Genomic DNA, 14,776 nt, shown 5'->3' with positions numbered 1-14,776 from the left:
ATACTTTTATTGGCCACCCATTTGTCTCATTCCTCAGAGATGTCAGGTTTTACTCGCCATCTCCACAGATCTCAAAGAGAGTGCTTCCCTTTGGCTGAACTCCAGCCTCATCACTCTCCAAAATAATTCTATCTAGGCCTGTGAAACACCGTTTCCCAGCTTCTTGGAGACCTCCAGGCATGAATGACTTCCTCTCTCTTCAAATAACTGACTCCATCATTAAACATCTAACTCTGTGAAAATTCTTTCTTATGCACCAGAAATCTGCTTCCTGGAATTTCCACTTGTTTGGGATTTAAAAAAAATATCTGAGAAGGGGAGGTAACTGTCATGCAAGTCTTTTTCAGTTTCCTCACAAAGACTACTCCCTCTTGCTTTTGGATAATCTCAGAAATAGGCCTTCAAATTCACTGAGGAAGTCAGAATGCTAATTAATCTTCGGTTATCTGGAAGGGAAAGAGAACACATGTACTCCATGGAGATTGGGTAGAAAAATAACACAATAAGCACCAGCCAGTCACATAGATAACACACATGCGTTTGCCATGTGACAGGTCCCATGCAAAGCACTTGACTCAAATTATCCTTACGACAAGCTTTTATTTATGCCAGAAATATTTATTAAGCACCTAAGTCATTCTAGAAACTGGGAATACAGCAGTAAAGAATAAAAAAAATCCTGCCCATATAGAGCTTACATTCTAGAGGTGAGAAGGTGGAAACAGGCAATAATAAATAAGATAATCAAGTGCTCTGTATAGGATGTTAGGTGTTGAGTGTTAAGGAAAATAATAGCACGGGGAAAGAAAATAGAAAATGGCAAATGTGGTTTGCAAGTTTAGAGACTGTGTTAAAGGGAGGCCCAGCTAACGGGTAACTTGAGTAAAACCTGAAGGAGGTATAGGGGTGACCTTGTGGATACATGGGAACTGTCCCACGGAGAATGAACAACAAGGGCAGAGACCCTGAGGTAGTATTATTATCTCTGTTGTGTACATGACTTGTTCAACAGCCCACTGCTTGAGGATGAAGGCAGGATTCAAACCCATGTCTACTTGTCTATAGACCTTGTTATTGACCGTTGAGCTGTCTAATGACAGAGTGTGACATTAGACAATGTAGAAATGCTCTATGGTCCCAATGACAACCCCAAATCCTAGACGAGGGAAGCAATTTGCTCAGATGGATAATGGTCGAGCTGAGCCTAGCACATGGCCTCTTCTAGTCCATCATCTCTGCCTGAATAATCTAGACATTGATCTTCTGGCTAAAACTAGTTTCCCGACCAATCAGTGGGCTAGGTAAAACAGATTCGGGCAATGGGCGTTTTAGAGTTCTGTTTTAGCATCGCTGCACTAAATGATGTCTTTGAGCTCTGATTTCTCTCATTGGCAGGTGTAGGTTAGTAACAAAGCATAGACTATAGAGTTAGGTATATCTAAACCTGAAAAAATAGGCTCTATGCTTTCCTATCTATGTGGCCTTGGGCAAGTTACTAAATATCTCTGACTCTCAATAGCAACATCCATTAGAGGCCAGGAATGCCTCTTGGGGATGTGGTAGGGATTAGACCAAAGAGTACACGTGCAACACCTCTCATGGTGACTGACACGTGGGAGCTATGCTTGCAGCCATGTTCTCTCCCCTATGTGATTAGTTGTCTTGTCACATGCATAACTCTTATTTTTTAAGAGTTGAGAGGTTACCTTATATGTCTAGCTACTCATCACATTTTATAGTATATGGTGGTACACAGTAAATGCGTTAAGAGTGACGATGTGATTGCTGGATTAGTGGAGAAGAGAAAGAACAGTGATTATTGCTTTGGGATTCTTGTCGATGCATCCGTCATCTAGCTGCAACATCTGCTTGCTCCCTGCTCACCAGGCTTGCTTCTGCTGATGAGTGGCCAGCAGAGAGCCTCTTCCTTCTTTGAAAGTCAATTTGCATTATTCTGGAAGACGGGCCACTGTCCAGGTGGAAGATTTTATTTTTTCTTCAGGAAAGAGAAGAGGGACGGCTGTCACCGTGAGCATCAGTAGGTTCTTGACATATCCTGGGAAGAAGACAGAACTGCAGTTTAGCTCACAGCCTTAACATCTTCCACCCAGGCCATTCATCAGGACGGCTATCAAAGAGTCAAATTGACCAATTTCCATTTTTATTTCTTTTCCCCACCCTCTGGCAAGATCTCACTGAGCAGCTAACCAGCTGAAGATTGGAAGAGAAGAGCAAGGCCTGGACTTCGATGACTCTGGAGATGGCTCATCAGCCGCCAAAAATTGAAGTTAGTTTTTCATTCATGTGATGTAAAAAAAAAAAATCTCTGCTGTAAATATTAGCAAGGGTTCAATGGAGTAACTTGTTGAGATGTCATTTTCTTAAGAAATAAAGTAATTTGTTTTTACATTAGCTTGCTTAATCCTCATGACAATTCTAGGAAATAATTATTATTGTCTATGTCTTAGGGATGAACTGCAAATGGATCCCTTAAAGACATTAACTTGTTCCACACTGCACAGCTGGTGAGTCTCAGGCCCAGGACACTATCTATACACTCCTAAGCCCAAAATCATGCCACTGCACCTTGTTTTCTGCCTCCATTACTAAAAGAGATGGATGGAAAACATCTTCCCTGATTCTCTCACAGGTTAGTGAAGGCTTGACAAGGGAGACCACACAGTGTTTTGTTCTCTCTTGTGAATCATGCATAGAAACCTGTGCCAACGCAAAACACGTCAAAGAAACATACTTTCCCCCCAAAGTTAATGATGCATCCAAGAATTAATGCTTGTCTCTGCTTAGCTGAGAAGGCTGTGAAGCTTTACCCCTTGACAATATGAAGGATCGGGGACTGTCAGGCCTCTTGTTTTGTGCCCGAGGATCAAAGGAAAACAGAATGTTTGGCACAGTTTGGAAAAGAATCATCTGCTGTACGTTCTGAACTCAGACACTGGTCAAGGTTAGCTTCAACACACTTTTATGTACTTTTTAAAATAAGTCAAACTACTAAACTATTAATTGTGTATATGTGGGCTACTTTCCAGAAGACTTTACAGGCAGTGGGCACCATTGGGGTGGTATATTGGGATGGTAGGATTATGATATTTTGCCCTTTTAGGCTATGATTATATAGTATTTATATTAGTAGACAGAGCTAGGATATCTCTTTGCATCAAATTCACAGTTTGGAAATGGATTAAATTGACACTGGAGAAAGACAGACTTCTTCTGACATGCAGGTACTAGTAACGCTACTTCAATGATATATTGATATGAGGTATTGGGTGTCATGGAGTTAGCATCCTTGCACTTGAAGATGGTTTGCTCAACTTTGCCCGGTACTCATAATGAAGGTAGAAGCAGAACCAGAGTAGATGCTCATGGGCATCTAGCTATTTCCTCTAGACCCAGTCCCCCTCCTGTGCCTCTGCCCTCCTCCCTTTTCCCTTTCTGTTTGTATCTTTTCCTTAAGGCTCTTCCAATCATTTTGTATTTTGGGGAAGCTATATTTTAGCACATTAGAGAAGGTTCCAGTCCCCATTTCCCTCCACACCTTCAGAAGGATTAGGATTATGGTGGGAAGAGGAGACAGTTGCCCTGGCTACAGATGGGGACCAGAAAGCCAGAAAACAGCAGTCTTCCTAAGGACCAGAGCCAGGGAGGGCAGCAGCAACAATCTTGGAGCAGATGGCTCATAGAACAGTCCACCGAAGCCCCCCCCCCAGGTGCCGCTGCTAGTCCGAGGGGTTTCCTTTCGCAGTGATCCCATTAACACATTTTCTTGGCGTTCTCTTTATGGCTGCTGGGACAAGAGGCTTTATTCCATTTCCAAACTGTCCTTATCAGTAATGTAACAATAGTTAATTTAATTAGCTGACCTGAATGGTGGCCAGTTTGGGCTAATTTGGTTTTGATAGAGCTCCTTGGCACATGCAAAACTGATAAGCATATTTCTCTCCAGATGAACAGTGGGGCTTGGGAGGGCTATATGAATGAGGGTAGCTCTCCCAAAGCCCCTCATATACCTGGGGAACACAGTGCTTGACCAAAGGCAAGTTATGCTAAAGTCAGTATTCCCCCTCCCAAAGACTTATCAAATGTGTCAGCTGAAAAAGATAAAATAGACAACCAGGAAATTGTAAAGGCAAAGTGCCCAGGATGAGGGTGCCAGGAAAGAACACTCGCCTGGGAGGTCGGGATCTCCGTCACGGGGACTGTGCTTCCCTCTTTCACTCCAGTTCTGTGGGTCACCCACCTGATGCATCAGGTGGTCATTGGCCACCTCCTTCACAGCTATGTCTCAGCACATCAGTGCAGTGCTGATAAGAGGATGGGCAGACAGACAGACAGACTTACACACACATGTTGAAGGAGGCCTCTTGTTCATTCCTGACTGCCCAGAACAGAAATAACCACACAGAAACTGTGTTAATTAAATTGCTGCTTGGCCCATTAGCTCTATCTTCTTATTAGCTAACTCTTACATCGTAATTTATCCCATTTCTATTAATCTGTGTATTGCCACATGGCTGTGGCTTACCGACAACGTTCCAGCTCATCTGTTCCTGGTGGTGGCTAATGATGTCTCTTGACTCTGCCTTCTTTCTCCCAGCATTTAGTTTAGTCTTCCCCGCCTAGCTCTATTCTGCCACACTGGGCAAAACAGCTTCTTTATTCATTTACCAAAAAAAGCAACACATATACAGAAGGACTTCCTAACACACACACACACACACGCGTGCGCGCGCGCACACACACACACACACACACACACACGTCCATGAAAGGTGCTTTGAAAATGAACTGAGTATCCTGAAAGTATGCATTTTCTGGTTCTCCTTGGTGGAAACACTATTACTCATGTGTCTCTAGGTCCTAACATGATATGCAACACAGAAGGTACTTAACACCTATTTAATGACTTAATGATACAGGAAAGGAGATACAAGGGCACAGGGGCACATGGAGGGACAATTTCAGGCATAAGGAAGTCATCATACAACTAAATATCATAAAACAAATTCACAACCCCCTCTCCTTGCAAAAGAAAAAAAAATACCAGAAAAACGCAATTATTTTGTATCCCCAGTGAAACTCCATAGGAGAGAAGTAAATTTTCATTTTCGAGTAGTCATCTATTGGAGATAGGGTTAGGGACGGGCATTTGCCCACTGATCCTTTCAGTTCTAGGACCCTACCTGGAGCAAAGCCGTGCAGGGCCTGTACACACTGCAGTAGTCTCTGTGGGTTCAGATGTGCATTGGTCCTGCTGTGTTTAGAGGGCAAGGTCTCCTTGGTGTGCCCAGTCCCCTGGGGTTCTTACAATCCTAGCAGTACCGGCCGCCAAAATGAACTCAGTGACATCTTTGGAAGTTCTTTGTCTCACAGTGTGTTGTAAGGGAATTATTTTTAACCTTTCAGGTTCTTTGCACATCTGTCATGGCTTCCGGTTTTGAGTTTTAAGGAACTCCTGTGTGGGTGAAAGTGTCTCTGCACTTATACGTGTTTCTGGTGCTTTTTCTTTGGATCTTTTTCTTCTATTTGCTTGTTTGTTTTGTACTCTTTTGGCTTGTTTGTTTTTCTTTTATCTTATCTTTATTATTATTCTTTAGATGCCTGTTTGTTTTCTAAGAAAGAAGCGGTGTGGGTGTGTATTTGGATGGGAGGGGAGGTGGGAGAGAGTCTTCAAGAAGTTAGGGGAGGATAAGACATAATCAGAATATATTGCATGAAAAAAATTTATTTTTGATGAAAGAAAAATAGGAAAAAAGACACAGTAGTTATGTGAGACTTTTTTTCACATCAAAATCTTTTTTGTCACACTGGGGCCTCTGCCATTCCCCGGAGGTGTTCTTCCCAGATAAAGGGCCACACCAGGTAGTCTTTTGAGTTTGCTTTGAAGGGCTTTCCCACTTTTAGAACTGCATTTTAATAGCACACAGATAAGCATGCACTTAGTAATTTGGGTTGAATGGTGTATGATTGAAATTAGTAGGTTTGGTACCCTTTCCAATAGGAGGTCCATGTGAGAATATTTCAGTGTGCCTTCTGATTGTGCTGTGTCGTCCTGTTAACAATGTGCTAATCATCTATTATCCTTCCCTATGCTTCCCCTGGAAGAACCCACTCAGTCCAGGGCATCAGCCTCCTATGTGCTGAAAATTCACAAGTCTTTGTCTTCGACCCTGAACTTCTCCCTTGATCAGTTGTGCAGGAATGCAACGGGCTGTTGGAGGTTTCCATCTGGATCTTCCACCGCAGCCTAAGCCAAAGCACCAAAGAACTGTCCCTAATACCTGTTTACAGAAATCTATTTGTCTTAATTCTCTGCTTTTGTGAAGAGCCAAACCCTACCAGTTTCCCCTTCTTGCCTGTTTCTAGGCAGTCACCTAGTCTATTGATTCTGCCTTCCAAATGTCTTTGGAATCCAGGTCATTTGAAACAGTGAAATGACTTTATTTATATCTCTCATCTCCTATCCCCCCAATCTAAACAGGAATTTTTCAAAGTCAGAGATATCCTTCGCATGCCAGACACACAAGAAATGTTTAGTTTTCTGAACTGAATTAGCGTATCCCTCCCTTTGTTCTACCAAATTCTAAATCTGTAGCGCATATCAAGTGCTTTGCTCAATATGATGATGTAGATGGGTTTCCTTACTCTTGTGTATCTCAATTTTTATTTTAGTGGCAAAATCAAATGCCGTTTGTGTACAGATCGTATGCTACGCAGTTTACCCACTTCATAGATGAAAATCAGGCAGACAAACAAAAAACCACAAGTCTCTGACAGGTTAAGAAAGTTTTCTCTTAGTCCACAGACCATAAATGATAGAAGTGGATTTGGAGTCTGGGTTGGGTCCAATGTAAGCACTATGTAAGACACATACTAACCATTCTAAGTGCTTATCTCTGTAAACAACAACAACAACAAAAAAGCAAAATACTCATAGGAATCTCAAAGTAATTACACTGAGTGTAAGCGGCCAGGTGAAAAGAGATTCCTTGTAGACAAAATTCTAGAAAATGCAAGCTAGATGCAGTGACAATAGAGAGAGAAAAAAAAAAGACAAACCAGGTCACTGGTGGCCTTGAAAGAGCGGATAAGATTGAAAGGCTATACTGCAAGGAAGGAGCGTTTGGTGGTCATGAACAGGCTCAGGCTCTTGGTTGTGGTGACGGTCGTATAGAAATGTCAAAAGCCATCAAACTGTACTCTTGAAATATGCCATTTATTATGTCATTTACGCCAACAAAGGTGTTAGCCAACAAACACACAGCCAGTCTTAAAGGTGTATTTATACCTCTGAAATCTTACATGTTAAACAAAAGGTAATTAGTCACTAAGACCATAACCCAGTGATGGGTGAAGGGAAAACAAATCCCCTAGATCTCCTAGACAACAGGTAGCGACACAAGAGCATCCGACAGTTAAAAGCCCCAGGGTTTATGGGTCTACCTGGTTCTCACCTCCTCTTTCTTACACTTGTAGGGAATATGGAAAGGTACATAACAAACTCTATTTTCATCTAAGAAGCAGTACGATGTGAATCAAGGGCTGCGGTAAGGATTGAAATAATGTACACAGTCCCCTGAAGAAATGTTGTGCTCACGTCTGTGCATCTAGCAGCATCTGCTAAATGCTGTTAAGAGGTATGAAAAGCTTGAATCCGGGCGTATCCGGGCTGTGGGGTGTGTTAAGTGTGGTGGGGAGCAGACGCTGGGTGTAGTTCCACAGAAAGATGTCACTCATCACACAGATGCTTTTCCTGAAAGGTACCAGCATCTGGGGGCAGGGAGAGATCACTGCATCTGGCGTCTTCTGATTCCCGGGGCCTTCCCTCCCCCGTCTTCGTCTCCTACCCGGGAAAGTAGAACGCGAACAGCAGCTCCTGCGCTAGGTCAGCCTCTGCCTTTCTACGGAAAACAGCAATGCTTTCAGCCTTATTCCATTCCTCTATTACCTTAATGTGCTGGCCTGGAGGATGAATGAGATAATAAACACGGAGCACCGAGCGAGCACAGCGTCTGGGTCACAGGAGGCGCTCAATAAATGTTAATTCCCTGCCCCCAGCCTGGTATAGATTAGCCCTGACTTCTCAGAAATGCAAATCCCTGCGCGCTCACCTAGGTCTCCTTTCAATATCTCTGCATAGGAGCCATTTACAGCCCCTTAAAGCTGGGCCAGAACCCCTCTCCTCGGCTAATTGTCCCACAGAGACCAGGGGAAGAGAAGGCAGCCACTCCGGAAGAGGCCCGAGCCTCCAAGCAGAAGAGTCTCCGTGTGTTATTGAGCTCCATGAGCGTGGACCTCATTCATCTTCACGGACATTGCTGCGCCATCCATTTTAAATGACATAAAAGTCGACCCGTTTATCAAGATCAGCATACCACTGTATTATTATGATTATTTAGCATTTACATAACACTCTATTTGCAAAGTGCTTAATAATAATTTATTTATTACTTCATCTAACTATGCACTAATGGAAAATTCAAGAGGTTGTTTTGAGTTCACTGACCTCGGCTCTGGAGACACCTCAGGCCATTTCCAATTGCTGCCCAAATGCCTGCTGCAAAATGTTTTAATGAAAAACCATTTGATATATATATACACACACATATATTTACAGATAGGTACACGTATAATAAAAATACATTTATATTTATACAAGTGTAATATATACCAATATATTTATATTTATACTGGGCTGTGTGTGTGTTTCCATTTTTGGCATTTGTACTGTATTAAAAACAATAGTATTACTTTAAAATGGAGAAAAATAAAACTATTATTAGGAAGTCACTGTAAATACATATATCTAGAACTTCCATAACGTTGACACAAGATTCTGTTCTTATTGTGTAGAAGACATGGAAATCATGCATGCCTTCTTTGTGTCCCACTTCCGGGCGGGTTTGTAACTGGCCAAAGTCATTCTCATCTCTATCCCAGGACGCAGGAGGCTGAAGCAGGGACTCAAGAGTTTAAAGTCAGCCTGATACACATACTAAGACTCTGTCTCATAAACAAAGAAATAAGCAAACAAAAAAACCACACAAACTAGGGTTCACAGCAGGGCTCAGAGTATTGCGGATGACTGACAGCCTCGGACAGTAGGCTCTTCTGAGGCCCACCTCAGGCAGGTGGTGAGCATGGCTGTCTGCCCAGTGTGGCATTCAATTAGAGAGGCATTTTGTTACAGAGCTCCATGTTGGATTGGCAGAGACTTTCTCAGGCCGCCATTTCTACTTGGCAGCTTCTTAGCCCACTTATACTTCTCTTATCCTTTTTCTTCACAGATATAAAAATCTTTGTATGTTTTTCCAGTCCTGACTTAACCTCAGGTCCAGCCAGCTTCCCTAGATGCTGGGCCTCCCCAACCCCATACTGAAGCTTAGCCATGCCGTGTTAGGTGAGTCTCTCTGCAGACCACTATCCAGCAGCATACTGATGAGAGGTGGCTTTGATGGTTTCAAAGATCTTTAGCCTTCTCCCTTCTACATGTGTGAATCTATATGGAAGCGGATTCACTACAATTGTGGGTCTGTAGCTTCCATACAAAGCAGTTTTATAAACACCCTGATAGAATGCCCTTAAGAAAGAACAATTTAAGGCAGAGAGGATTTATATTGTCATGTAGTTGAAGGGTACAGTCCATCACAGAAGGTAGGTCATGAAAGTAGAAGTTTGAGGAGTCAGGTAGTCACATGGCACCCACAGTGGTGAACGCTGGTGCTCAACATCCTCCTTTTGATGCAATCTAGAACACAAGCTCCTGGGGAAGGTTCTGAGGGGAAAGCTCATTGTTTTTGATACCCCATTTCATACCCGCAATGGCCTGCATTGATTTCACCTCTGTTAAAATGTTATGAGCATGGACTGATGTGGAAACATCTCGCAATAAAAATTCTTTGTGTATATAAAACATTTATATGGAACATTATATAATATACAAGACAATAAGCAAATAAATGATACAGCATAAATGAGCTAACACCTAGCTAGGCACACATAAAATATCAGTCAAACAGGGGTGTCAGAAGAGAGAACTAGGGAGGAGAGGTCACAGTGAGAGATGGTAGAAACATGATTACATGATTACATGAAAAAGTCCAACTCTTAAACCTAAAACAGGTCCTCACTGTTTGCCTATCCAGTTATACCCAATATGGGCAAAGGATGCTTAAGTAAACCATCCAACAGAGAAGAGCTCTTGAGCAACACTTAGAAGCCCAGGGAATGCCAGCCCCTTGCTAGTGGTGATGTTTGTCTCCTACAGAGGTCTTTTTTGGTCAAGAATAAGGACAGAAGACAGGAACCCTTTCCTGCCTCTATTCCCCCTTCCTTTTCATCTCCTTTTCTTTTCCTCTTTTCTTCCCTTTCTTTCTTTCTTTCTTTCTTTCTTTCTTTCTTTCTTTCTCTCTCTCTTTCTTTCTTTCGTTTTTCGAGACAGGGTTTCTCTGGAGCTTTGGATTCTGTCCTAGAACTAGCTTTTGTAGACAGGTTGGCCTCAAATTTACAGAGATCTGCCTGCCTCTGCCTCCTGAGTGCTGGGATTAAAAGTATGTGCCACCACCGCCTGGCTTTCTTTTCTTTCTTTCTTTCTTTCTTTCTTTCTTTCTTTCTTTCTTTCTTTCTTTCTTTCTTTTTTTTTAACTGTTATTTTCTAAATCATCTCTGAAGAAATCAGGCCTCTCCTTTTTCTATACTTCTTTTCCTTTATCCCAAAGTGGTCTTGGGTCAAAGATACCTGTGAGAAAATAAACTATTAAGAAATGCAACTAGTATTTTTGAAAGTAAAAGCCAGCAAGAAGAAAATCTAGTCATGGACAGGGTTAGGCATAAGGTCGCTGGTAACTGGCTCTGAGAGACACATTCAAACTGGCTGAAATTCTAAAGAATACTTATAATCATTTGTATAAAGTCTTAGAAGGTGCAACTATCATTAACTAGGAGGATAGGTAACATGTTTAGGAAAAGAATAACAAGAAAATCTCGACTATCTTCTGTTGCTTTTAGAGGCCGATTAACAGAATGTGTACCACATCCATTACAATGACAAACTGACAGGGTTCAGACACTATCTTCAGTAAGAATCTAGGTTCAACTTCAATAATGACTTCAGAATCTGAACTAGGATAACTTGTGATTTACAGAGGTCAGCACGAACTGACCTGTACAGGATTCACCCTGCTTCCAGCACTTACCCTTGGAAGGAAAATCTTAGAACGACAAACTCCTGATCTGAGTTCTACAAAATAGTGAACAAAATTCCTCTCATTATTGCTTGGGATAAAAGTGGGTAAGGAGAAAGATAACATGTCAATAAAGAGGAAGAGATCCGACTTCAGCCTGAGGTAGTCCATAGTGTTTGCCACGGGCACTGGTTCTGGCTGGTCCTGTCTAAAACATGGTTGTGTGTACAGTAGCCTAGTACAGTGGCATTGCACAACACCTTTAGGGCAGACCCTGGATTTTCAGCCTGACTCTCCTATGTATTTGTGTGATTCTAGATAAGTCACTCAGCTTTTATGGGGGCTTTCGTGAATTTCACTTATATAAAATGGGTGTCAACAGGGCATGATGGTACATTTCCTCTAATGCCAAAACTTAGGAGGCTAAGGCAAAAGGATGTCCTGATCCACATAGAGACTTCCAGACCATTCTGGGCTGCATGGAAAGATTTTGTTTCAATGAAATAAATAATAAAACAAGCCCAGTGTCATAGCACACACTTTAAAGAATTGGAATGGGCTACTCTGCTGTGCAAGGTGTAGCACTTGGTCAGAGAAAGAGTCTGGAAACGGTAGCTCTTTATTACACATTAAACACATTGTCTGAGAGTAATGAGCTAATATGTGGGATGCCAAAATCAGGATTCAGAAGGGTCTCACTAGACTGGGCTCAAGGAGCAAATCTAATAGGGTGGCATTTAACAAGGATAAATGTAAAGGCAGTGTAATTAGATCTGAACAGCAAGTGGCACAAACGCCCGGTGGGGAGATGGGTATTATCAAGCACACACCTGAGCAAGGGCTTGGGCGCATCACTGCCTCTTTGCTAACTAAGGGTCAATGGTGTGAGAAGTCCACCAAGGAACAAAGGCTACCTAGGCAACATACAGCGTGTGCATCGTCTGGAACAATGGAGTAAAAAGTATCCGTGTCCTCTGCCATTTCTCGGGCCTCATAGGTTATCATGGGTGCTGATAAACAGGGTTAGGATTAGGAAAGAGATGTAAATAAATCCCATCAAGGTAAGAGAAGCCTGTGAAGGCTCGGGACCTGGGCTCACAAACATTTGAAAAGCAATTTGTGCATGACAGAGAAAACCCCTTGCAGCAAATGTCTAGCTCCTTCTCTGCTTCAAACTGATCAGGAGAGGAGAGTGGGTGTGAGTTCCAGAAAGGAAGATTGCTGTTCACTATACAAAGAACATTCTTTCCACCATTAACACTGTCCCCAAAAGGACAGTGAATTTCCCATCACTGGGAAGGCCCAGGTGGGGGCTACAGAATTGCACACAAAGGATGCACGATGGTGGCCGTGCTGTCTCCGAGCGCAAGACTCGGTCTTCCTGTCCTAGAAGTTCTATGCATAAGTAGATTTTTCCCTGAGGAGAGGGTTCATAGCTCTTTTCAGATCCTTAACAGAACCTCACATTCCACCGGACACATCCCTCTCCAAAAAGATGAAGGTGAATTGAGTTGGAGCACCCTCTGTTCAGCATGGATTAGACACTGCTGGCTGCTGGGCCAGTGGGTGGGGATGCAGAACGGAATAGGAGGTGCTGTCTCTGTCCCTGTAAGGGGAAAGCTTGAATCGGATGCACCCCGTTAAACATATGCAAAGTTTTTTATCTGCTGTGATTGTGTTGATCAATAGAACAACACACAAGGAAACAGCACTCTCTTCCTCCCGGGAGAAGATCCCTTCAGGTGGGAGGTGGGGGACTCTACTCTGTCCGAGACAGTAGTCAAAGTAACTGGGCAGTTCTCACTGTCCTCTGGAGGTGACACACTCCGGGGTCACCAAGGGTTCCAAGGGGGATGAGACAACACAGCGCTAGACATCCATCCCATAAGCCCCTACCAAAGCTCTGGGAACTAACTATTCATCTCCGTTCCTGCCTCCTCTAAGAACCTATGCCAGCTGTCTATGCATGGGGAGGGGGAATGTACGAAAATGTCCTAAAATGAGATTCCGTGGAAACTGCCGGGAAAGGCCTTCACTTAGTTCATGAAAACCCACCCCAGCAGCTGCTTGTGCCTGTGTGCACACCCACATTAAACTGCCAAGCTGCTTTACATTTATTTACCTTCCATGTTCTGCCTGTTTATTGGGCCAATAAATTACAGGCAGTAATATCCACTCATCAAACCCCTACCTGATTTCCAGGGCTGGCTCTCACCTCACTTTTCCCAGGTGCTCTGCCCATGGAGAATGTGCTATTCTCTGAATAGCGGCATCTACTCTGTGCACTTCTTATTAGATGCCAACTGTTTACCCCCTTGGTTGTTATTTCTCTGAATTCTCTTACTCAGCTGAATGTTTCCAGTTTTAGATTAGGGGAGGGCTTGCCTGAGGAGTGATTAATTCCTGCTGACTGGGGTGGAGCCAAGCCCATGGCTGACTTTCTTTCCGAGGTTTGAGGCCTGTAGGTCAGTTATCAAATAGGGAATCATATACCTACCCTTGGGTCTTTTTAAGAAAACAGTTAAAGCCAGGTAGAGGCAAATTCAGGATGGTAATCTGCCTTTTCCTGGACTGTGGATTTAAGCAGTATCCCTGGCAAGCAGAATAAAAAGAGGGAGATGGATCCCATGGGTTTTTAAACCATAGAGTTGGAGTTAAGGCTTTTAGTTTTTTCCATGGTCAAATGGCTCCATGGGACACTACTGTCAACTCTCCTGGAACAGTACATTCCTTCCTCTCTCCCCCCCCCCCTCTCTCTCTCGGCTTTTCTCTCCTGGCTCTCTCTCGCACCTGGCTTTTGAGACAATCTCACTAGGTAGTCCTGGTTGTCCTGAAATTTGCTATATGTTCCAAACCAACCTTGAGCTCACAGAGATCTGAGATCTCTCTGCCTCTTCCTCCCATGTGCTGGGGACTGCATGCACAAGCCATCACACCCAACTTGTACTAGAGTATGCACCCAAAGGGATCAAAAGTGGGTGCTTAAAAAGAGGTGCACACAGTAGATGCCGCTGTTCAGAGAACAGCGTGTTCTCCAGGAGCAGAGCATCTGGAGGATGTCAGGTGACAGCCAGGCCTGGAAGTCAGGTAGGGTTTTCATGGGCAGATATGAACTCAGATTCTCGGGCTGAATATGGGCTAAACATAGTGTGACATCCTTAGGTGATGCCAGAGACGCAGATATAGACCTTCAAGCTGTCGGTGGTCCTCTTGACAACGACCAGGAGGCCCTTCTGCTAGTCAGTTTGCTGCCTACAGCCCTCTGAGTCAGTGTCGTAGGTGGTCCTTAGGGGGACCGAACGATCTGAATAGGAAGCCACACCTGCCTCCTGAGGAGAGCATCTTGTTCTCCAGCAGCTGGCTATTACCTGGACATGGTTGCCAGGTCCACAGCAAGTGTCTGGGGGCATGAAAGAGGGTCTCTTTTTCAGTCCACACCATGATGTAGGTTCAAAGCTAGCTAGGACTCATGGGTGACCAAAAGGACCAAGCAGAGAGGATTTCTTCACAGCACAGATCCCAATCCAGGCAATCCCTACCCTCAGAATGCTAGGTCTTCCGGCCTCTTGTATTGA

At 43.5% G+C, this 14,776-nt stretch overlaps 1 protein-coding gene across 2 annotated transcripts in view; it reads right to left on the bottom strand.

Moving 5' to 3' along the window:
- Window positions 1-580: 580 nt before the first annotated feature.
- Window positions 581-14,776, bottom strand: part of Pbx1 (PBX homeobox 1) — a 308,716-nt gene continuing 294,520 nt past the window's right edge. For both annotated transcript variants that reach the window (XM_048421022.3, XM_048421024.3), the window contains one exon: window positions 581-2,056. In XM_048421022.3, the coding sequence (XP_048276979.1) occupies window positions 2,036-2,056 (21 nt within the window). In that variant the 3' untranslated portion in view covers window positions 581-2,035. The remainder of the gene's footprint in view (window positions 2,057-14,776) is intronic.

Source organism: Myodes glareolus, chromosome 5, assembly GCF_982192425.1.
Source record: "Myodes glareolus chromosome 5, mMyoGla1.1, whole genome shotgun sequence".
In the NCBI taxonomy this organism is placed as follows: domain Eukaryota; kingdom Metazoa; phylum Chordata; class Mammalia; order Rodentia; family Cricetidae; genus Myodes; species Myodes glareolus.
Note: the sequence above shows the minus strand (reverse complement) of the source record. Positions and strands in the feature narration are given on the sequence as shown.